The following is a 25620-nucleotide window of genomic DNA, read 5'->3' on the forward strand; positions in this document are numbered from 1 at the left end:
TGAGATTTACATTTCATGGAATACATTTGTTATAGTACTAACTGAAAGCTAGGCTGTATATATACAAAAGACAAACAAAGCTATTTTATGAGAAAACTACAAGGAAATGCCTTAAAAATATTATCCAGTGGTTGTTTTTGGATAGTGGGATTTTTGTGGATTTTCTTTTATTTTTAATTCTTTTATTTCTTAAAGTGTCAATAATGAGACTACATTATTTTTATAATTTAAAAGTTTAACAATTTGTTTAAATAAAAGCAATCAAATTTGTGTTTTGAAATAAAGGGGCCTATATAGACAGTAGTAATTAGGGGAGAGCAGGAATCAAAGGAAGACATTTTTCTTAGGCTGATGATATAAGAGGTTAGTGAAGCAAGTCCCAGAGAAGTAGGATAGCACAGTAGATAAGGGCCTCACTTTCTTCAGGCAAAAATGATGCTTCTATAAACTGAAAGGAAATACTTATTGGGCAGCCTGGCTAAATTAGAACTTTGTTAAGTAACCCAGGTCATTACTATTTTTTGTACCCCAGTTGCAAAAAAACAGGACTTCTTCTGCAAGTTTCAATGAGTAGACCTTAGTTTTTTCTTCTCAGTAGCAGAAGTGGTCCTGAAATGGGTTAGCCAAATCACTTCCTGCAGCTTCTGAATTGCAGTATCTTTGAGTTCATTCAGCCAACTTCATCACTGTGTTTGTTCTGTTTCTAACACTGAGCTGTGCCAATCTACCAATCTATTCCTTAGGGTTAAAATGGTTCATTTGAATGGGACCCTTACAGTGAAATGTCTCATCTTTACTTGGGAATAGTTGTCTAGAATCTTGGTTGAGTTCTGATGTAAAAACTGCTTAATATATAGAGTGTTATTGCACAGTTGAGGAACACTTTCCAAAATGACTACTTAAAAAAGTGACTATCAGTATGTGTCACTGTTTTTAAAAGCAGGAAGCCATAGGTAATTCTTATTTTTAACTAAAAGTACACTTGTTACAAAAAGACTCTCTGAATAATAAGGTTACAGCTGTGGACTCGTTTCATTAACAGGGTCACCGAGTCCCCACTATTCTCTGTCACTGCACTCATGGTTCCAAAATCTGGCCAGGTCAACCAAGAAAAGCATAGAAAAGGCTGGGACTCTGCTGGAGAAGAGACTTAATGCTGTGCTAACTGGGTGTGGTAACACCAAGTCTTTCCTCTGTTTGAGTCTCTTTTATAGTTTCTGTACATCTACCTATAAGGCCATTTACCAAAATGGTGACAGGTCATGGATTCAGTGGTTAGCCCTTGTATGTAAAGTATATGTGCCTCCAACATATCAAATATGGGTGGGTTAGCTTCAGCTCTTGATGCAAGGGTGTGGCCATTTTGGAAACGTAAGATCCATGAGTACTAAGAAGTTTGAGAAATGAACATTCTGATTTTTAGCTGATGATTTATCGCAAAAGAATAGTTCAAGTTAATAAATTGACAGTTTAAATAACAGATTTTTAATTATAGCACTCTTGTGAGTTTGATTACCATGAGTTAGTTTTCAAGAGGTATATTTCTCTGGTTTACTGTCAATCAGTTGTCTAAAACTATTAAGCCCCCAAAACTGTTATGGCACCTGAAAAAGAAACCAGCTCCCAATATCATATTCATGGATAAAAGCTCTAAAACAACAGATCTTCAGTGTAACTCTGAAATGCATAGCATTAATGTAGCAGCAATGTCTTTAATTTAAAAAATACAACTATATATACATATATATTAAAATTTACATTTGAATGTAATGGTTGGAGTCTTCTTTTAGCTATTTTATTTTTTATGCTTGTTACCTTGGTATTCATACCTAGTATAATCTATCATCTTCATATTTTCCATAAACACTTTTATTGTTATGTTCCCCACCCCCCTTTTTGAAATAAGTATCCTATATAATAAAAGGCTAATATGCAAATTGACTGAGTGGTGGAATGACTGGTCATTATAATGCGCACTGACCGCCAGGGGACAGACGCTCAACGCGGAGGAGTGCCTCTCAGCCAGAAACCGAACTCATGGCTGGCGAGCGCAGTGGCGGTGGTGGGAGCCTCTCCTACCTCTGCGGCAGTGCTAAGGATGTCCAATGGACAGCTTCGGCCCACTTCCTGTGGGGAACAGGCCTAAGCTATCCATCAGATATCCCCTGAGGGCTGCTGGACTGCGAGAGGGCATAGGCCGGGCTGAGGGACCCCACCTGAGTGCACAAATTTTGTGCACTGGGCCTCTAGTTATGGCATAAGCCATATAATCCTGATAGAAATTGTATTCCCAACTTAAAATATTATATTACCTTACACAAACCAAGCTTAGTTTTAAATAAAATTAAAATGCTGGTTTAAATAGCTTCATTATATTTATAAATTCTGCATATGCATAAAACTAGTATGAGAACAATTGGTCTTTAAAATAAGCCTAAAAGGACATCATAGTGCATAGATAGATCTTTTTATATTAGAACTAGAGTCCCAGTACAGGTAGGGTCCCTAGCAGCTGCTGGCTGCCAGCCAGGGCCTTCCTTCATTCCACGCCACTCCCTGGTGGTCAGTGCACGTCATAGCAAGCGAAAGAACTCCTGGGTTGGTTGAACTCCAGAGGGGACAGTTTGCATATTAGGCTTTTATATATATAGATAGATTCTACTGTCAACCAAAAATAATTATTTGAAATTTCTAATTATAAGAATAACAAAACAACTCTTAAAAATATTGGCTACATTAAGGCATTTTCTTTATTTTTCAAAGTACGTGGGTTTGAAACTCAAGCAGGAAAAGTTACTTTGTGACTGACTTTTTTCTTACAGATGATTTAGATCCTATGCATTATGTTATTTTCCCCCTTTCTTATGATAAAGTTTTTATCCTAACTGAACTGTTTGGACAAAATTTGATCTCTTTAAATACAAATAAAATGTCCATATTCCTTTCTCAGTTAAGGAAGAAGAATTTATCTGCAAGGATACCAAGGCACATGAAAAATTAGAAAGGAGTAAAGAATATACGTATCAGTGGCTTCACACACAGGTTGGAGTTCATGAAACAACTAGTTCCAGAGATTTGAAATGGTAAGGTCATTTCCCTTAAATTAGATTTTTGTATTGTAAACACATCTTGAAAAGTTAAACCTAGGTTAACTGTGCTAAAACAAACATGACTTATAGCCAAAGGCCAATATACCATGAAGCCAGGTTATAAAATGGCCTCTTATATAAAATAGACTTAATCACTCTTTATATTTTTCATTCTAAAATGTTTAAGAAACTCTTTCTGTAAATGCTTAATAACAACAGATGAACTGCACAAATGATTCTGCTTTTTAAAGTAAATGCATAGTATATATTAACTGTTGATAAATGTTATATGTAGTACAAATTGTATTTTATTTTGTGTTATTTTTGTTATCATTTATGTTTGGCAGTTAAAATTATAATTCTACCGTGATGCTGACACTTTACCAGTCATATAACTAATTTTCAATGATGTCCCAAGGTTCAACTTCCTCTCCTTTATAGTGAGATTATAATGTTTTATCTATCTCACAGAATAGAGGTGAGCTCACAAGGTTGAAGATATTAAATGTTTTATTTAGCAATAAACAGGGTCAATTAATTTATATATATTTATTTATATAATTTATATAAATTATTTATATAATATATATATATTTCGTGAGGGCTGCCATAACAAAATACCACAGATTGGGTAGGTTAAATAGCAGGGATTTGTTTACTCACAGTTCAGGAAATTACAAAGCCCAGGTCATGGCGTCAGCAAGTGTGATTTCTTTGGAGGTCTCTCTCCTTGGCTTACAGATGGCTCCCTTCTCATTGTGTCCTCACATGATCATCCCTCATCTGTGTTGTCTATATTCTAATCTCTTCTTATAAAGACACGAGTCATACTGGATTTGGGCCCAGCCATGTGACTTCATTTTACCTTCATTCCCTCACCCTACAACCAAATACAGTAAAATTCTGAGGTATTGAGGGTTAGGACTTCAATATATGAATTTTATAGGAACAAAATCCAGCCAATAACAATATAATATATATATATATATATATATATATATATATATATATACATACATATATATATATATACACATATATATATATATATATATATATATATATATATATATATATATATATATATTGCCACTGAATCAAAGTTTTAAGGAAATAAAAGCCTGGAGATAACATTTTGACATAAATTTTCAAGATTTTCATTGTAGCCACTTATATGCACAGAAAAGTAAAATATATGTTATTTTAAGCATTTATTAAATGTATGAACCAATATGGAATGTAAATGTAGATGCCACTTTAGAAACATTTCCAGGCATTTTGGGTAATAACTATTTAAATGAGTAACACACTAACAAACAAAATCCTACAATTAGTGTAATTCATAAGATGAAATCCTTAGAACTATAAACAAATGTAGTATAACCCCATGACTTGCCATCTATATAACCAGATATAAGAGGTCTTTCAGAGATTTTAAAGCATTAGCAGAGATAATGTGAAAATTTTAAAAACTTATTCGGGATGTAGTTTAGATAAGTTCACACATTTAACAATATCCCTTACTCCTAAACAAGTTATATTTAAATATATTATACAACAGGTAATTATTTATGGATATTCTCTTTTGAAATATAATATGTAAAGGTATAGGCAGTAACATTTTAAGAAATATTATTTTCAAGAATGGAAGTGGGTTGTTTTTTTCCAGAGACAGTGGAAGGGAAGGGGAGAAAGAGAGGCGGGCCGAGAAACATCAGTGTGAGAGAGACACATCAACTGGTTGCCTCTCACAGGCTTCCCTACTGGGGATAGGGGTCGGGGAGTGAACCTGAAACTGGAAATGTGCCCTTGATCAGGAATCGAACCTGAGACCTTCTGGTGCACAGGCCAACACTCTAACAATGACCAGGGCAAGAATGGAAGTTCTTGAAAAGCCAAATGCTCTACTTTTAAACAGAAGTTAATTATGAGCAGTAGAATAATGTATTAAACCACAAAATATTTTAAAAATAGGAAGCTTTGCCTTAATCATAAAACAAGAAAGATATGTAGGTAAATAAGTATTTATATTTTTTATAATTTTTTAGCTATCATTCTTGTTTCTTTCATATTTTTATTGTATGTGTTTATGTTTAGCAAAGAAAGGTAGCATTAAAGTGTTACTTAGAAATTTTATGTCAAATTTAATTTTATTAATGACTATGGAAAAACGTAAATTTGTATATAACTTTGCATGTAACCCCTATTTAAGAAAACTATTATTACCAGTTTTTTAATTACTAATTAGTCCCAAACCTTTCATTGGGCATTTCTTTCATATTCTTTCTCTATATTTATGTAATAATATTATTTCTGTTTTTTGTCACTGCAGCAATCATTTCTTGCCTGAGTTAGATCCAAATGTACTTAATGGTGGAAGAGTTCAGCTTGTGGTAAGAAATGTGTTTAAAGATACAGAAAAGTTGTAGACACAAGTACTTAACAAGTGCACTTTAAAATATGTCCATATATTAGTATAAATTATGAAAATCTCAACTGTGTTTATTTAGGATAATATCAAAATACTATGTACTGGGATAATAACATTTTCTCCACTTCTAGTCTAACATTAAAATGTATTACTCTTGCCCAGCTGGTGTGCCTCAGTGGTTGAGCATGAACCAGAAGGTCATGGTTCAATTCCAGGTCAGGCCATATGCCCTGGTTGTGGGCTCAGTCTCTAGTGTGGGGTGTGCAGGAGGCAGCCAACCAATGATTCTCTCTTATCATTGATGTTTCTATCTCTTTCTCCTTCTGCCTCTCTGAAATCAATAAAAATATACTAATAAATGTATTACTCTAGAATATTAATTCTACATGGTAGATTATAAAATATTAACATGTTACAGTATTTAAAATAAAATTACCCTAACAGGAATTTGCTTAATAAAAATATTTTTTGAATATTCAAAGAGTAGAATACTTGAATGAGACAGCAAAGTACCCTCACAACTCAGAAAATTAAACCAGATAAAAATTAACAAGTAATTGGGAATTCACCCACTCTAAGTAATCCTATCTAATAATAGCCACATGGTAATTGACCATACTTTGCTACGACTCCAATTGGCTAATCAGCGAGATATGCAAACTAACCACCAACAAAGATGGTGGCTAATTTGCATACTGCAGGCAGGGCGGGACAGCACGAGCCACCAGTGTGAGCCGCCATCCAGGCCCCGATGGGCGACGCCAGAAGCTGCCTGCCTGCCGCCCGTAACCGGATCTGTCCAGGGCCACTGTTGGGCCCTGGAAGCCCCAGAAGCTGCCAGATATGGCAGTAACTCTACCAGTAAGAACTCTGAAAGTCAGTGGCATAAATGCACCAATTAAAAGACAGATTATGAGGGTGAATCAAAAACAAAACCCACTTTATGTATAAAGACACATATAGATTAAAAGTAAATGAATTAAGCTGCAGCCTTTTTTTGCCCAGTGGATAGAGCATTAGCCCATGGAGTAAAGGGTCCCAGGTTCAATTCCAGTCAAGGGCATGTACCTCAGTTGCTGGCTTGATCCCCAGTCCCTATCAGAGCATGTGCAGGAGGCAACCAATCAATTCTCTCTCCCTTTCTCTTCACTCTCTCTAAAATTCAATGGAAAAATATCCTTGGGTGAAGATTAACAAAAACAAAGTAAATGGATTAAGTAACATTAAAGAAATTATAAGAAAATATATTCCAAATTTTGTTAGTTGTATAATGGTTATGTTTAAATTATTAACACCTAAGAAATTGGGTGAAGGGTACATATAATATGCTGTAGTATTTTATAGTGTTTTTTACATGTATGAGATTATTTCAAATTAAAATATTAAAAAAATAAAAATTAATAAAATATTAATTGAAATGTATCTGCATTACATGAAAAATCTAATTGCTGCTAGCATAATTTATTAAATTGTGCTAAAATTTACATCAACCAAAGGACTTGTATGCATGCATATAAGCATAACCAATGGACATAAGACACTGGGGGTTAGGGGAGGCTAGGGGACTGTCTAGGGCGGGGGGAAAAAATGGACACATATGTAATACCCTTTGTAATACTTTAAGCAATAAAAAAAATAAAAATAAAATTTACAAGGGTTCAATTAAAAAATCTTAATTCTAAATGATATAATAGAAAATATAAAAATTTAAGAAGTGAATTTAAAGAAGGGATTAGCCAAAGAAAATATATGTACAACCCATGGACACAGACAACAGTATGGTGATGGCCAGAGAAGTGGGGGGCAAGAGCTGGGTGGTGGGGGCAAAAGGGGGGAAATAGGGACATCCTAACCTATCTAATAAAAGAGAAACATGGTAATTAGCGTACGACCGCTACCCTTCCCATTGGCTAATCAGGGCGATATGCAAATTAACTGCCAGCCAAGATGGCCACCGGCAGCCAGGCAGCTTGAAACTAACATGAGGCTTGCTTGCTTCAGTGACGGAGGACTCCAACGTTCCTTGCCGGCGTCTGAGCCTGCAGTTTGAAACATTGTAACAAATATAGAAGCTAAACAAAACCCCAGAAAGCTGCTTTCAGCCAGCTGGGGTCTCAGAGCTGGCGTTATACATTGTTTCGATTATAGAACACAAACAAACCAGATACCTGCTTTCAGGAGCGGAGGCCTAAGAGCTGGAGCCTCAGAGCTAAAGCTGGCCCAGAATTAAAAAAAAGAAAAAAGAAAAAAAGGAGCAGTTGGGAGCTTCAGCCCTAAACCCCTCATCCAGTCTGGCCAGGCACCCCAGTGGGGACCCCCACCCTGAAGGGTGTGTGACCGACCAGGTGCAAACAGCCATCATCCCCTCACCCAGGCTGGCCAGGCACCCCAGTGGGGACCCCCACCCTGATCCAGGACACCCTTCAGGGCAAAACAGCCAGCCCCACCCATGCACCAGACCTCTATCCTATATAGTAAAAGGGTAATATGCCTCCCAGCACCGGGATCAGCGGAGCCACAAGGCCTCCCAGCACTGGGATCAGCGTGACAGGGGGCAGCGACCAAACCCCCTGATCGCCCTGCGGCTCTGTGTGTGACAGGGGGTGGGGCCACAACCTCCCCATCGGCCCTGCTCTGTTTGTGACAGGGGAAGGTGCCCCAACCCCCTGATTAGCCCTGCTCTGTGCTTGATAGGGGGGAGCTCCCCAAACCCCTGATTGCCCTGTGGCTCTGTGTGTGACAGGGTGCGGCACCCCAACCCCCTGATCGGCCCTGCTCTGTGTGTGACAGGGGGCGGTGCCCCACTCCCCTATCGGCCCTGCTCTGTGAGTGACAGGGGGGAGCTCCCCAACCCCCTGATCGGCCCTGCTCTGCGCGTGACAGGGGGCGGCGCCTCAACTCCCCAATCGGCCCTGCTCTGAGCCTGACCAGGGGCTGCACCTAGGGATTGGGCCTGCCCTCTGCCACCTGGGAGCAGGCCTAAGCCAGCAGGTCGTTATCTCCCGAGGGGTCCCAGACTGCGAGAGGGCACAGGCCAGGCTGAGGGATCCCCTCTTCCCCCCAAGTGCACAAATTTTTGTGCATTGGTCCTCTAGTAATAATAATAAAAGGCTAATATGCAAATTGACTGAATGGCAGAATGGCCGGTTGCTATGATGCGCACTGGCCACCAGGGGGCAGACACTCAATGCAGGAGCTGCCCCCTGGTTGTCAGTGCACTTCCATATGGGGAATGCCACTCAACCAGAAGCTGGCTAATAGCTGGCCAGCGCAGAGGTGGTGGCAGGAGCCTCTCTCACTTCCGTGGCAGCACTAAGAATGTCCAACTAACAGTTTAGGCCCTATCCCTTGGGGGCCTAAGCCTTTAGTCAGACATCCCCCGAAGGTTCCCTGGCTGCCAGAAGGATGTCTGACTGCAAGCTTAGGCCTAATCCCCCGGGGAGTGGGCCTAAGTCAAAAGGTGGACATCCCCCAAGGGGTCCTGGACTGCAAATGGGCTCAGGCCGGGCTGAGGGATCCTCCCCACCCCCCACCCCCGATTGCACAAATTTTTGTGCACCGGGCCTCTAGTAAAGTATAAATTATCAGAAATTTAGGAACAATCAAGATCTAAACTGTACTCTATGCTGAGTAGAGTGTAGGTTCTAGGTAGTATAACTGTATGTGCATTGCTAAAGTCAATTGTGCTATATGTTATTGGAAGGAAGCCTATGTAAACAAAAAGAGAATGGCCAATATGAAGTTTAGAGAAGTGGATCCCACAAAATAAGAAATTTTCAGTATTTTTCAGAAATTTACAGTGAAGAGGGTACCCTAAACAATGACAGAAGTATGTGGCCTCCTTGGCAGGTAAAAATGGATGCATCAGGTGACCCTAACTTTATGATGCCATCCATTTATATCAATCAACTAATACTCCTTGCTCAGACTCTACATTCACAAAGAAAACTGATTACTATTTAGCCTGCCTTGTTGAATTTAGTACAAGAAGGTAATGTAGTTTCTAGTAGACACTAGTATTATCCAGAATACTATTCATCATGAACAGCTAACTTAAGGAGTTGTTTTGTTTTTTTTAATTGATTTTTTAAAGAGAGGAAGGAAGAGGGATAGAGAGTTAGAATCATCGATTAGAGAGAAACAACAATCAACTGCCTCCCTCACGCCTCCTACTGGGGATGTGCCCGCAACCAAGGTACATGCCCTTGACCGGAATTGAACCTGGGACCTTTCAGTCCGCAGGCGGACGCTCTATCCACTGAGCCATACCGGTCAGGGCTTAAGGAGTTTTCCTGAAATAGCAGCACATTTTGGATAGCCATTAGCTAAAATTAATGTTTATGAAAATATTTATAGAATTTAAATTTGAAATAATCACTGCAAATATTTTCTTGCATTTTAACCCCTCTGGTAGAGTGGCGTGAAGATTGTCACTGGAAAATTGGCACTTCAGTTTGTTAACAGCATGCATATTACTGACTAGCACTTTCTCACATATTGTTACGTGGCCACTTTGGAGCAAGAATGGGAAAAATAAACATGCCTGGACAAAGGAAGTGATATCACATTTAATTGTTATACTTCTAAAAATGAATGAAAACAGATTGCATGGATTACCAACATACAAATATATGACAAATACATAGCACTTACAAGTGCATTTTTTCAATTTTGAAGAGGTATAGCTGGATACAAAAAAAGGAAAATAGTAGTAGAACAGAAATACATATTTTATGTGTGTATGAGTTGAGACAGGGAAGAAATCAAGGAAGGACTTATGACAAAGAAATACTGGGTGAATTGAAGGACCAGAGTAGAAATCTTGCAGAGTGTTGGGGAATGAAGGCACACTATTTTTGTTGGGGAACTGGACAGATAATTTCACAACTAGGACAAGGCTATTAACAGAACTTTAAAAAAATATTTCAATGGCCTCTATTATAAGATCCTCAAAGACAAAAATAAGAATAACATCCATAATAAAAAGACAGAAAATTTGAAAACAAAAGTAATAAAAATTTAGAGGACAGATGGATATGCAAATGAGACTATTATAAATTTTAGAAATAAGAAAATATTATCAGTGAAATAAACTCTGGACTGGACACCATAAAAGAGAGAATTAGTGAATTGAAAGATTATCTACAGCTTTCTTCAGAGACAGAAGCAAAGTGGAGGAGACAGGAATGTTCTAAGAGTGCAGGCACCACCACCAGGAGCCTCCTCCACAAGCCCAAGAGTGAGATGACCCTGGCAGAACTGCAGAAGTGGGAGGAGGAGGAGTTTAACACAGGCCAACTCTCCAAGCTCATGCATTTTGTCAAAAATGTATATCAACTGTCACAACAACAAAAAGCTCCTGGGCCATGTGAAGCCTATTGACAGGCACTGCCACATGGCGCTGGAGAATGTGGATGAGATGTGGACCGAGGTCCCCAGGAGTGGCAAAGGCAAGAAGTCCAGGGCAATGAACAAGGACTGCGACATCGCTAAGCTGCTCCTGCATGGGATTTGGTCATTGTGGTCCTGCAGGGGTTTTGTTCATTGCTGGCAAGTAGGGCCTTCCTCCCTGACATCAGACCTCACTTCCTTGTCCTGAAAAGACCTAACTTTTTGACATGAGAATAATAAAATCCTGTGTGTTGTTTTTCTAAAAATAAAAAAAATTAAATTAAAAAAAGATTATCTATAAGAAACAACCATAGCAAAAGACAGTCGAGTTATCTACACTAATAAAAGGGTAATATGCTAATTACACTGGATAGACCAGATGTCTTCTGGACGTCATTCCAGACATCCTTCCTGACAATGCCGGACCTGGGCAAAGCCACCCAGGGTCCTGGTTGCCTGCCTGGGTAAAACCAGCCCAGGGTCCCGGGTGCCTGCCTGGGCGAAGCTAGCCCGGGTCCTGGGTGCCTCCGGCTGGCCCAGGCGAAGCTGGCCATGTCCCAGGCGCATGCAGCTGGCCAGAGCGAGGGAAGCCTGGGTCCTAGGTGCCTGCGGCCATGCAGAGGGAGGGGAGCCCAGGTCCCAGTGCCTGCGACCGGCCGGAGGAGGGAAGCCTGGGTCCCAGGTGCGGGGGCTGAAGCAGAGGTGGTTAGGAGCTATCAGGCGCAATCAGGCAGGCAGGCAGAGGTGGTTAGAGGCAATCAGGCAGGCAGGCAGAGTGGTTAGGGGCGATCAGGCAGGTAGGCAGGCAGCGATCGGGCTTAAACTGGCAGTTGGACATTCCCCAAGGGGTCCCGGATTGCAAGAGGGTGCAGGTCAGGCTGAGGGACCCCCCTCCCATGCAGGAATTTTGTGCACCGGGCCTCTAGTCTATAATAATAAAAGTTTAATATGCTAATTAGATCAGACAGCCAAATGACCTCCCAGATGTTATTCTGGATGTCCTTCTGAAGGAAGCCACGGCGGCAGGGGCCGAGGCAGAGGCGGTTAGGAGTGATCAGGCAGGCAGGTGAGTAGTCAGGGGCGATCAGGCAGGCCAGTGGTTAGGAGCCAGCAGTCCCAGATTGCGAGAGGGATGTCCGGATTGTGAGACGGTGAAGGCCAGGCTGTGGGACCCGCATCCCTCCCCCCCGCCCCCACCCACTCTGTGCACGAATTTCATGCACTGGGCCTTTAGTAGAAGTATAAACAAACCATAAATATTGTACATGTGAAAATTGGTAAAGTCTTACCAAGATGTGTGGTTTGGTAATGGTATTGCACTTATGTCAATTTCTTGGTTTTAATAATCACACTTTGGTTAGATTTCTTTGGGGCAAGATGGGTGGATGGTATATAGGGAATTATTAGTACCAATTTTTGCAACTTCTATGGAAGTTTTAACTTCAAAATAAAATGTCTTTAAGTTATTGAAATTTATGTCTAAGGTTTGTGCATTTCTTTGTATGTAAATTATAGTTCTGCTAGGGGCCCAGTGCACAAAATTTGTGCACTTGGGGGGGGGCGGTCCCTCAGCCCAACCTTCACCCTCTTGTAATTCAGGAGCCCTTGGTTGAACATCCTTAGTGCTGCAGAGGCAGGAGAGGCTCCTACTACCACCATGGCACTCCCCCTGTGGGAGCACACTTACCACCAGGGGGCAGCTCTTGCATTGAGCATCTGACCCCTGGTGGTCAGTGCACATCATAGAGACTGGTCATTCTGCCGCCATTCGAAACTGGCTCTCCACATCCCCCAAGAGGTCCTGGATTGCGAGAGGGTGCAGGCCAGGCCAAGGGACCCCACCAGTGTATGATCGGGGCTGGGAAGGGACACAGGAAGTTGGCCAGCCAGGGATGGACTGTGGGAGGGCTCTAGGGAGTGTCTGGTCCATCATGCTCAGTCCCAACCGGCCGGACCCCAGCTGCAAGCTAACCTATAGGTTGGAGTGTCTGCCCCCTGGTGGTCACTGCACGTCATAGTGAGCGGTTGAGCAGCCTTAGCATATCATTAGCATATTATGTTTTGATTGGTTGAATGGCCGACCAGATGACCAGACACTTAGCATATTAGGCTTTTATTATATAAGATAAACATTCAAAGTTCCTTCCATGCCCTCAAAAGTTATATAGCAAGACCTCTGCCTTATTATACAAGAAGAGGGATTTGTGCAATGATGAATGGAGGGATATACATAACTCAGCTTTCTGCAACCAAAAATAAAAATGGTTTTAAATCATTCACATATCTAGAAATACTCTAATTTTTTGAATAATTATACACAGACATATTACAAGACAACTTTAAGTGAAATTTATAATATTTTATCTCTTTTTTAAAAGAATGGGGTAATAAGTATTTATTTTAATGTGTGCTTTTAATGTCTTAACTTCTAAATATGCAAAATTTTAAAAATAAATATTTAATAAAGTATATTTTATGAAAAATTTGATGAAGAAACTCCCTTTTTTTATTGTTGTTGTTGTTCTTTTTTTAATAAATGAGTCTCTATTTTTAATTCAGTTGCCTGAGTTGCAGATGAATCAGAATCCAGATTCTTAAAAGTCATGTTCCAAAATTTATCCCCCTCATCTTGTTGTTAAAATATGGAGAAAAATTATTACTAACCTTGTAGATGGGGCTACAAATGTGACCTGTTCAGTAAACAAAGACCAAAAACAATTTTGCAGAATTAGTTTTTAATATTTTCCATTGAATTGCACATAGAGAATTCTTATTTGACATTAACTTAAAACTGTTATAACCATACAAACTTTAATATTACAGTGTTTTAAAATTAAATACATATTTCATAGAAGTGTTAAAAGTATCATCACTTACATTCAGTTTTTAAGTTTGTCCATTTTGCATAATATAGAACAAAAGATGTATTATATTTATGACTTTCCTATTTGTTAACAGTAAAGGAACTAATAATGTTCAATTTGAAAACCAATGTTTTCAAAAATAGAATCTGAACATTCATGCATGTGTGGCTGTGTCAGATGCACTAATGCACCCTTGACAAAATTTCTAGGTTTGCATTTCAGCTGCCAAGCGACACCAGTGTGAAGTCATGTATTCTGGTTAAATCTCACTTCTAAATTTGAATCCCTGTTAGGTATAATCTGACTGAATTAGTAACTAGCCTTAATGGTTTTCTATCTCAGAAGAAGCACTCTTTGGGTGCAAATGGCTTAGATGACTGAGATTTTTGGAAGGCATATATTCACAAATATTTTCTTGGTATGTAGATATTGTCTTATTTGGGGAGGGGTGGGTTTCTACTTTCTATTTAGGCATAGTAAATTCATGTCATCAAATTGAAGTGAATAAATCCTAATCTTAAAATCTTGAGGCTTATCGTTAACACCTCTTTAGCCAGCAGGCAGGTCACCTATGTAGTTAACATTGTTTCCTTTGTTTTGTAACTGGTCTCACAGAAACTGTGGTATTGTTTTGGTATTTCCTTCTCATTCTTGGACTGTTGTTTTGTTTTGTTTTGTTTTTAAGTCGTAGTGTTAGTGAAGCTAGTCTCATGGGAACATTACACACATGCTTTTGTGTAGTAATTGAAATAAAGAATTTGTAACACTTTTCTTACTAATCACAAGTGTATATTGGAACCAAGTGTTCCTTATTTCATTTTAAACAGTTTTCTGCTGAGGTTTTTTGACAATACAGTTGTTTTCCTGACTGACATTCTAGAATGGTTTCTATTCTGAGTTTGGCAATAGCAAACTGGCTTACTTAACAATGAGAAGTTCATGCATGTTATGATGGGAAGAAGGGGGACGGGGAATGTAAAGGGGAAAGACAAACATCTGACTTTGAAAGGGGATGATCATCATTAGATGCTGGTTTCATGAGTTTTTCTAGCTCATCATATAGGGACAGCTTTTTAACCACAGTGATGATTTTATGGCTTTATTTAAATTCTTCTCACATCAAACATTAAAGACAATGCTTACTCACAGGATTTCAAACATCCTGTGGTTTGGGTTAAATTCCAGCTACTTTGAAGCTGGTTTGCTTTCCATCACTTCATTTTCCCCCACTTCGTGCCTAGATCCTGATAAATCTTTACTTAATGATATTAGACATTCTGTAAAACAATATTTTATAGGCAAGAAGCAAGTTTTTCAACTCTTAGGCTCAGTCCAAAATAGTAATAAAAATTCAGATGGTAATTTCAGATACAATAAATTACCTAGTTCTTATGTCCTAGTATATTTTGAAAATTTTATATATCTATCATTATCCCCAAATTAGACTTAATGTATAGTATTTTTATATTAATAATTGTTGTAATGAGAAGGTAGATATCCTTAGTGACTTCATAATATACAAGTATGGGATGAAAGACATTTAAGGGAATTTTACTGAGAAAACTAATACTTAAAAGTGTTAAATATAAATATTGCAGAACATAACCCTATATGACATTTCGAACATTCGCTTAAGAACTAAATAATGTTCTTGGTAAATAAGTGATGTTAAACTGTGTAAAGTTTCATCAGTTGCCTTTAAGATTGATTTTCATCAAAATTACTATACTAAAATGTTTTCTTTTGTTGTACAGACGCAAATAGCAAACCTCAATTTTAAAATCGACTCTTATTTGCGAAAAATGCTTTGACATAGTGCATTTGTTCTGCCTGGGCTGCAATAAAGGATTGTGGTATCATTTTGAAGAAGGTTGTTTGACAGAGCCTGTTTGTTTATTTGGGGTAATGTGAGCTGCGTTCAGAAAATGCCATATTTTGTTTCATGATTGTATACATTCTCTCCCATTGCTCCCAGGCAAGACTTGTAAGCAGAGAAGACACGGATTTAGAGCTTTTTTCCATGACCAGTGGAAGTGCTTTGTCTGTGAAGAAGGAAAAAAAAAATCAGGCACACAGACACTCAGAGGGATCTTCAAGTAAGTTGTGGTTTCCTTCAGAATTAATTTAGAAATCACAAATGAATTGATGGAACCTAATGCCAACAAGCATTCTTTTACATATAGGGGGTAGGATGCCAGCAACCAGAACTGCCCAAAAATGTGTATTTGAATTTTTTTCTTTCCTTAAATGTCTTCTTTTGATATAAACAAAATTAAATTATTTCTAAAATTAACAGCACAGCTATTTTAATTATATTCTGTGACTCAATGATCTACTCTTCCAGTCCCTGATGGATCATATGGAATTCTTTGATCATTTAGTTCTAAAAGGAAAATTTTTAGGCTAATTGTAAAAAGTTGGATTTATATATCAAAGTAGTGTAACTTGGACTTCTGCCATTGATTTAATAGATGTTGTAGGTAGAGTTAATTTTTAAAGGAAACTTTTTTAAAAATAGCAGAATTTAGATAATATTATACTGTCAAAAACATGATTTAAAAAACTATTTTCATTGAACAGATGACAGTTTATATTTATTAATGATGGCTTTTTGCATTTGTAAATCTGTCACACATCTATTCCCTTTTTTCATGGTTTCAATAAGAATTGCACTGTGGTTAACTCTGAAAAAATATGAATACTTTAAAATTATCTATATCTTGCCAGGCTGATGTGGCTCAGTGGTTGAGCATCAACCCATGCATGCACCAAGAAGTTACTGGTTTAATTCCAGTCCAGGCAGATGTTTGGGTTGATCCCCATTAGGGGGTGTGCAGGAGGCAGCCAATTGATGTTTCTCTCTTATCAATGTTTCTATCTCTTTCTCCCTTCTACCTCTCCCTTTCTCTCTCTCTAAAAATCAATAAAAAACATACTTAAAAACAAATAAATATCTATATCTTGTGGTATTTGGGGCTAATAGAGCCTAATTTTTTCAAACTCTTCACTTAGGGTGTAAACCCTAAGGATTTTGAAATGTATTTTAAAATACTATTGTATAAAAGATGTTCTTTTTATATCATACTAGGGGCCCAGTGCACGAATTCATGCACCTTGAAAGGTACTGTGGGCCATGAGGCTGCTGTAGGCCCCAGTCCCCTGTCTGCTGGCAGCCCTGTTCCCGCTGATGCTCCCACACACTGACAGCACAGAGTGATTGGGGCCAGCGCCAACAGCGGATGTGAGCAGGACCGGCTCCATTAATGGGCCACCGGCACCATCAGTGGGTGTGAGTGGTGGCTGCAGCCCTGATCACCCCGCAGGAGCAGGGGGAGGTGGAGAAGCCCTCAGGAGAGATCAGGGCCAGCAGCCGCCGCTTGCACCCGCTGATGGTACCGAGTGATTGGGACCGTTGCCAGGCACTGGCAGCGGGTGCGAGTGGGCTGGTGCCAGCAGTGGATGCCAGCGGGGCTGGCGCTGGCAGCAGGTGTGAGCACCGGGCGGGACTGCAGTGTGTGGGAGCAAAGAATTTTCAGTAACCACCAGAGGCTCATTCCAATGACAGCGACTGGCGCCCTGCCTTAGTCTGGTGCCCCGCTCACCTGCTCCCCCATCCTGCTGCAGCCAACACCCGCCATGTTCCACACATGCCCACTGGTGGTCAGCGCATGTCATAGCGACTGGTTGTTGGGTTGTTTGGTTGTTCTGGTTGTTCCACCCTTCGGTCAATTTGCAAATAAGCCTTTTATTATATAGGATTTTGTTAACTTCCCTAAAGTATACTGAACCTCAGAAGCCAATTTTTTAAGTTACATTTCATTATATATATATTATTATTCTTGAAAAAGGTTTATTACTCATTGATATTATAGTTATGTACACATAAATTCAATATTTTATTGAATGTGAAAAATTCAATGATCCAGATGGTACTTTTTGGGTAAATGACTCTTTCACTTTTTATATAGGTACTTAATAATTAGATCCCAGTCAATTAAAATCATTGAAATATGCAAGTTAATTTTGACAAATTTTAATTTGCTTTTGAAATAATTTTAGTATGTCTAGCTTAAATATATTTATCAGACTTTGAAGTTCTTAGAGTGCTTGGGTTTTTCTTACCTGAGTATTGAATCTAGACACTAAAAGTTTGCTGTAGTCAATATGATTAAGATAAAATACCTTATGTTTATTCACCTAATATAGTTTTTTACATTGTTAACATATGTATTAATAGCATCAATTCTTTAATATATATTTCATTTCAGAAGGAATCAACCTGTGCCACACAAAATAATGAATAATACTATATTCATTTTAAGCTCTGCATATTGCAAACTCATATGATATCACTTTGGAACAGTGTAGTTAAAAAGGAACACATCATATGAAACAGAAACAAGAAAACGCTTTATGCTTTTACAGAATATCAAAGTTTCTTTTATTTTTTTCTTTTATTTTTTAAAATTTATTGTTTAAGGTATTAAAAATAGTAATTTGTCTCCTTTTTCAAAGTTTTTTTTTAAATAAGGAATCATCTGAATGTTAAAACACAAATAGCTCAATAAATCAGCAACTTTTCTTTTTTTAAAAATATATTTTATTGATTTTTTACAGAGAGGAAGGGAGAGGGATAGAGAGTTAGAAACATCGATGAGAGAGAAACATCGATCAGCTGCCTCCTGCACACCTCCTACTGGGGATGTGCCTGCAACCAAGGTACATGCCCTTGACAGGAATCGAACCCGGGACCTCTCGGTCCACAGGCCGACTCTCTATCCACTGATCCAAACCGGTTAGGGCTCAGCAACTTTTCTTAAATGCTCATGCTTCATTTTTCACTTCTGTGGCATAAAATCATAGATTGTAGAGTATAAAAGGTCATTATATAGAGTTCATTGCTTAACACATTTCTAATAAGCTGTAATAAGGCTATTCTCACTGTAATTTTAATTAGTTGTCAATAAGTAACATTATTAAAAACACTACTGATTTCTAAATCTACTTACTAAGTTACAATTTAAAGAGGCCCCTTTGGAAAAGAACTTTTTCATTAGATAACAATACTACTTACTTAATTATTGTAGTTATTAGTTTACTTAGAGGCCCGGTGCATGAAAATTCGTGCACTAGGTGGCGGTCCCTCATCTCGGCCTACCCCCTCTCACAGTCCAGGAGCCCTCAGGGGATGTCCTACTGATGGCTTAGGCCTGCTTCCCATGGGGAGCAGGCCTAAGGCACAATGTGGCCTCCCTCTGTGGGAGGCAACCGGGCTGATCAGGGGAAGGTGCCACCCTCATCACCCTTCTGCTGCTGTCACTTCCAGCCACAGTGGCTGCGAGGCCTGAGTCCCGGGCCTCACAGCTACCAGGGCTCAAGGCTGCTGTGACTTTGTCTGGATGGACACCTGGAAAATGTCTGCCCTAGTTAGCATATTATTCTTTTATTAGTATAGATTATAGCATTAGCATCTATAGCCTATCTAATAAAAGAGAAACATGGCAATTGGCGTACGACCACTACCCTTCCCATTGGCTAATCAGGGCGATATGCAAATTAACTGCCAGCCAAGATGGCGCCCGGCAGCCAGGCAGCTTAAACTGAACATGAGGCTTGCTTGCTTCAGTGACAGAGGACTCCAAAGTTCCCCGCCTGCCTTGCCGGCCTCTGAGCTTGCAGTTTAAAAAACATTGTAACAAATGTAGAAGCTAAACAAAACCCCAGAAACCAGCTTTCAGAGAGCTGGGATCTCAGAGCTGGAGTTGATACAGAGTTTCGATTATAGAACCGAAACAAACCAGATACCTGTTTTCAGGCCTCAGGGCTGGAGCCAAGCCTCAGAGCTAAAGCTGGCCCAGAATAAAAAAGAAAAAAGAAAAAAGGAGCAGTTGGGAGCTTCAGTCCCAGCCTGAAAACAGCCCTCAGCCCCTCACCCAGACTGGTCAGGCATTCCAGTGGGGACCCCCACCCTGAAGGGTGTGTGACCAGCTGCAAACAGCCATCATCCCCTCATCCAGGCTGGCCAGGCACCCTAGTGGGGACCCCCACCCTGATCCAAGACACCCTTCAGGGCAAACCAGCTGGCCCCCACCCGTGCACCAGGCCTCTATCCTATATAGTAAAAGGGTAATATGCCTCCCAGCACCGGGATCAGCGGAGCTGAGAGGCTTCCCAGCACCAGGATCAGCGTGACAGGTGGCAGCGCCCAAACCCCTGATCGCCCTGCTGCTCTGTGTGTGACAGGGGGCGGGGCCACAACCTCCCTATCGGCACTGCTCTGTTTGTGACAGGGGAAGGCGCCCCAACCCCCTGATTAGCCCTGCTCTGTGCCTGATAGCGGGGAGCTCCCCAACCCCCTGATCACCCTGCGGCTCTGTGTGTGACAGGGTGCGGCGCCCCAACCCCCCCACCCCACGGGCCCTGCTCTGTGTGTGACGGGGTAGAGCCATAACCTCCCCATCAGCCCTGCCCTGAGTGTGAGAGTGGCGGTGCCCCAACCCCCTGATCGGCCCTGCTCTGTGGGTGATGGAGGGTGGGGCCCCAATCCCCTGATCCGCCCTGCTCTGTGTGTAACAGGGGGCGGTGCACCAACTCCCCTATCGGCCCTATTCTGTGAGTGACAGCGGGGAGCTCCTCAACCCCCTGATCGGCCCTACTCTGTGCGTGACAGGGGGCAGCACCCCAACCCCCTGATTGGCCCTGCTCTGTGCGTGACAGGGGGTAGCACCACAACCTCCCCATCGACCCTGCCTTAAGTGTGACAGGGAGCGGTGCCCCAACCCCCCAATCGGCCCTACCCTGAGTGTGACTGAGGGTGGCATCGCAACCTCCCAATCTGCCCTGCTCTGTGCATGACAGGGGGCGGCGCCCCAACTCCCCAATTGGCCCTGCTCTGAGCCCGACCAGGGGCTACACCTAGGGATTGGGCCTGCCCTCTGCCACCCAGGAGCAGGCCTAAGCCAGCAGGGCGTTATCTCCTGAGGGGTCCCAGACTGTGAGAGGGCACAGGCCGGGCTGAGGGACCCCACCTCCCCCCTGAGTGCACAAATTTTTGTGCACCGGGCCTCTAGTATATATATAAAGAGGTAATATGCAAATTGTCCAGGATGCCATAATGTCACAACCACTCAGGAGGAGGCTGCGCATGCAGGTGGGCAGGAGGGGACTGTGTGGGAGGTGAGGCCAGCCACAGATGCTGCGGTGGCTTGATCAGGCCCGGAGCGGAGACAGACAGGGGGCCTGCCAGTGCCGGCCATGGTGGCTTGAGCAGGCCCAGAGCGGAGACAGATAGGGGGCCTGCCAGTGCCGGCCATGGTGGCTTGAGCAGGCCCAGAGCAGAGACAGACCGGGGGCCTGCCAGCACCGGCCATGGTGGCTTGAGCAGGCCCAGAGCGGAGACAGGGGAGCCTGCCAGCCGCCATGTGTCAGCTGTCCCACCTCTGCATGTGAGCTGCAGAGGAAACACCTTTTCTGACCGCTCATTGGCTAAGCTCCCAGTACACCACTAGCAGTGTTTGTAGTAACTTGGGGAATAAGAATCCAAAAAGGTGATCTAGGGTTTTTCCATCTCACTCCTGAAGGAAAAAACGAAGGTCTGCTGCTGAAGGAGCTAAGAAATGTCATATCCTGCACTAGCCACTTTGGCTGAGTGGATAATGCCTTGGCCTGCCGATGGCAGGGTCTGGGTTCAGTTCTGACCAAGGGCATGTACCTAGGTTGCAGGCTCCTCCCTGACCAAGGCCCAGGTCAGGGCTCATACAGGAGGCAACCAATCAAAGTGTTCCTTTCACATTGATGTTTCTCTCTGTCTTTCCCTCTCTCTTCCACGCTCTCTAAAAATCAATGGAAAAATATCCTCAGGTGAGGATAAAAAAATAAATAAAATAAATAAATAAATAAATAAATAAATAAGTAAATAAATGTATGTCATATCCTATGAAAGAGACATCTTGAAAATGCCTAAAGAAAGTGTCATTTTTCTCATGGTGAAGGGACTGGAGTCCGTGTTTATTAAAACACCTTGGCGGCTGTGGCAGGCAGCAGTGGCAGCAGCAGCGGGGTGATGGGGGTGGCGTCTTCCCCAGATCAGCCCGGTCGCCTCCCACAGAGGGGGGCCAGACTGCAGCTTAGGCCCGCTCCTCCTCCTGGGGAGCGGGCCTAAGCTGTCAGTAGTACATCCCCTGAGGACCTCCAGAATGTGAGAGGGGGCAGGCTGGGCTGAGGGACCCCCACCCAAGTGCACGAATTTCGTGAACCGGGGCCTCTAGTAATAATAATAAAGGCTCTGACATTAATTTGCCTGAATTTGAATCATGACTTAATTTTCTCATCCTTAAAATGGAAATGATAATGGAAATACTTAACCTTGTTAAATTGTCTTCAGGATCAAATGTAGAGCATTTAGAACAATACCTGGCACATAAAAGTCCTGAATAAAAAATGTTCTTTATAATTGCACCTACATATAGCTGTAGAAGAAGAAACAATTGAGATAAGATATTGAAGTATCTAGGCACATGGGCTCAACTTATAAGAAACCTACTCTTAATAGTCGCTTGATTAAAAACTTGGCATAGCCTGTTTTTTATAGAAATCTTTTAACCTCCAAAGTCCTTGGGTCCTAGGCCTCCAGGGCTCTGGGCCAAGCACTTATAGCTTTGGTACTCTGACAGCTCTTTTACCTCCAGCCTTCCATGTTTCTCTCTCAAACACTTGTCACCTTATTAAAACTAAAGGATTTCTTTTAGCTTTGCAAGAGGATAGTTTATGGGCTGCAACTATAAAACTCTTTAGGCCTTTGAACTTTACTAGATATTTCTCTTTTAATGTTGCTATAATATTTGTAACATATATTCTTTAAAATCAGATAAACTCAGGTTTAAAATACCAATACTACAATTACATGTAAGTTGTGTAACTGTGAGTAAATTATTTAACCTCTAAAAATGAGTTTGTCTGAAAAAATATAAATAATAATGTCTATTTCACAGAGTTTTCCTGAATAAGAAATTTGTAACAATATATGTAAAGCATGTGCTATATGGCCTAACTTATAGTAAGGACTTAAATAATAGTATGTGCTGATATCTTGTTTGCTATTGTATGTTTTATTTTGCTGTTGCTTAATTTTTAATAACTCAGAGGCAAAATTGTCCTCCTTTTCTGTGTGTCAAATTATAGCAGAACCAGCACACTTTCAGCATGTCAGCCATCTCAAACAATACATGCTACTTTTCTTTGTGAATTTCCCATTTTCTGTTCTTTTCCTTTTTGGTCTCACTGTTCTCCTATGAGAAACCAAGGCAGTCTTCTGCTACCTAGCTTTCTAAACTACCTTATGGTTTAAATAGAGTTGAAAGAGGTTAGATTATTATTTTTTAAATGCCACTTATAAAATGCATATGCCAAGAGATTTCCTCACTTAGACAATATTGAGAAAAAATATTTGATTTCCTCAAATGGTTTTGGTTTTCTCAATCAATTTTCTCATTTAATACTTAAAATAAATGATAGATTACAATAATAATTTTATTACTATGGCAATTTATAGCTATACACATTTTTTTTAAATTATCATTCTTATTTATAATGATTATTTTTCTTTGACCACTAATATAAATAATAAGACTCAGAGAGTTTATTTAATTTGCTTTTGGCACAAAAAACTTAGCAAGGTATAGTAGCAACTTGAACCTATCTTTTCTTATTCCAAAACCAGTCTTAATTGCCTTTTATTTCTCTATGGACTAAAATATATAACTTAGTAAAAGTACAATATAATTAATGTAGTTCTTATTCATTCATTCATGAGCCATTTATTGAATAACGATGATCACTGTATATCTAGTTTAGGCTTCCAGTTGCCTCCTAATCATCTCTGCATGTTCCAGGACATATTCCATTTTCAGAGTTACCAGGATTGAGATCCACAATTTCTCTGTAATAGTGTAGAATCATCCCAAAGTCAACTTCTTCTTTGAGCATGTCTAAATTATCATGAAATGTAAGCCATTTTAACATGGTACTAATTTTTCTGAACATGGAATAAAATACATTAAAGAAGTGAAATGGCAAATGTAGTTGAAATGGGTGAGGAATTTCTTTTTTGTACCTACAATGACATTTGGGATTTAAGTAAGGAAAGAAGTAGAAGAAAGCCATTTAAACAAAGGAAAGGGATAAAATGTGAATAAAGGCTTGGGCAAAAGGAAGTTTACAGTTGTAAGTACATGAAACACAGAATTTATTTTTGTATTATGATTTATTAATTATTTATTATTTTCCATACGAGTAACTGTAAACCTACTTTTGCCTCACCCTGTATATATTTGTGGAACATTGAAGAGTCAGTCTGCCTGGACCAGAGGTTCCACATACTGAAGTAATGCAAAATAAGGTTGGATTAAAAATAAAGCCTAGTTTTAGGTAAGTTTGAAAGTAATGTGGAGTAATTGGACTTTTTAAAAGATCCTCATCCAAGGATATTTTGTCATTGATTTTTAGAGAGAGAGGAAAGTAGAGACAGAAATATCGATGTGAGAGAGAAACATGGATCGGTTGCCTCCTGTGCATGCCTTATCCAGGGATTGAACCCACAACCTAGGTATGTGTCCTGAACAGAAATAGAACACAAAACCTTTTGTTGTACAGGACGATGCTCCAAGTAACTGAGCTATCTGGCCAGGACTGGAGGAACTGGACTTTCTTACTGATAATGCATAGCTAACAAAGATTTCTGAAAATACTTTCATGTTTTAGAAAGCTTAAGATCAATACCAATGGCATACTTCAGAGATCTAGAACGAACTTTCCAAAAATTCATCTGGAATAAAAAAAGACCCCGAATAGCTGCAGCAATCCTGAAAAAGAACAAAGTAGGTGGGATCTCAATACCAGATATCAAGTTGTATTACAAAGCCACTGTTCTCAAAACTGCCTGGTACTGGCACAAGAATAGGCATATAGATCAATGGAATAGAATAGAGAGCCCAGAAATCGGCCCAAACGAATATGCTCAATTAATATTTGACAAAGGAGGCAAGAACATACAATGGAGCCAAGATAGTCTCTTCAGTAAATGGTGTTGGGAAAATTGGACAGATATATGCAAGAAAATGAAATTAGACCACCAACTTACACCATACACAAAAATAAACTCAAAATGGATAAAGGACTTAAATGTATGACAGGAAACCATAAAAATTCTAGAAGAATCCAAAGGCAACAAAATCTCAGACATATGCCGAAGCAATTTCTTCACTGATACAGCTCCTAGGGCACTTGAAACTAAAGGAAAAATGAACAAATGGGACTACATCAAAATAAAAAGCTTCTGCACAGCAAAAGAAACCATCAACAAAACAACGAGAAAACCCACTGTGTGGGAAAACATATTTGCCAATGACATATCTGATAAGGGCCTAATCTCCAAAATTTATAGGGAACTCATACAACTTAACAAAAGGAAGATAAACAATCCAATCAAAAAATGGGCAAAGGACCTAAATAGACACCTTTCAAAAGAGGACATTCAGAAAGCCAAGAGACATATGAAAACATGCTCAAAGTCACTAATCATCCGAGAGATGCAAATCAAAACAGCAATGAGGTACCATCTCACACCTGTCAGACTGGCTATCATCAACAAATCAACAAACGACAAGTGCTGGAGAGGATGTGGAGAAAAAGGAACACTTGTGCACTGCTGGTGGGAATGCAGACTGGTGCAGCCACTATGGAAGACAGTATGGAGTTTCCTCAAAAAACTGAAAATGGAACTCCCATTTGACCCTGTGATACCACTTCTAGGAATATATCCCAAGAAACCAGAAACACCAATCAGAAA

General features: G+C 40.2%; 1 protein-coding gene across 1 annotated transcript in view; it reads left to right on the forward strand.

Moving 5' to 3' along the window:
- LRRIQ1 (leucine rich repeats and IQ motif containing 1) overlaps positions 1-25620 on the forward strand; it is a 251675-nt gene that overhangs the window by 203610 nt on the left and 22445 nt on the right. Inside the window, exons 25-27 of the mRNA XM_059683729.1 lie at positions 2956-3083; positions 5422-5482; positions 15751-15871. Of these exons, the coding sequence (XP_059539712.1) occupies positions 2956-3083; positions 5422-5482; positions 15751-15871 (310 nt within the window). The remainder of the gene's footprint in view (positions 1-2955; positions 3084-5421; positions 5483-15750; positions 15872-25620) is intronic.

This window comes from Myotis daubentonii, chromosome 2 (assembly GCF_963259705.1).
Source record: "Myotis daubentonii chromosome 2, mMyoDau2.1, whole genome shotgun sequence".
Classification (NCBI taxonomy): domain Eukaryota; kingdom Metazoa; phylum Chordata; class Mammalia; order Chiroptera; family Vespertilionidae; genus Myotis; species Myotis daubentonii.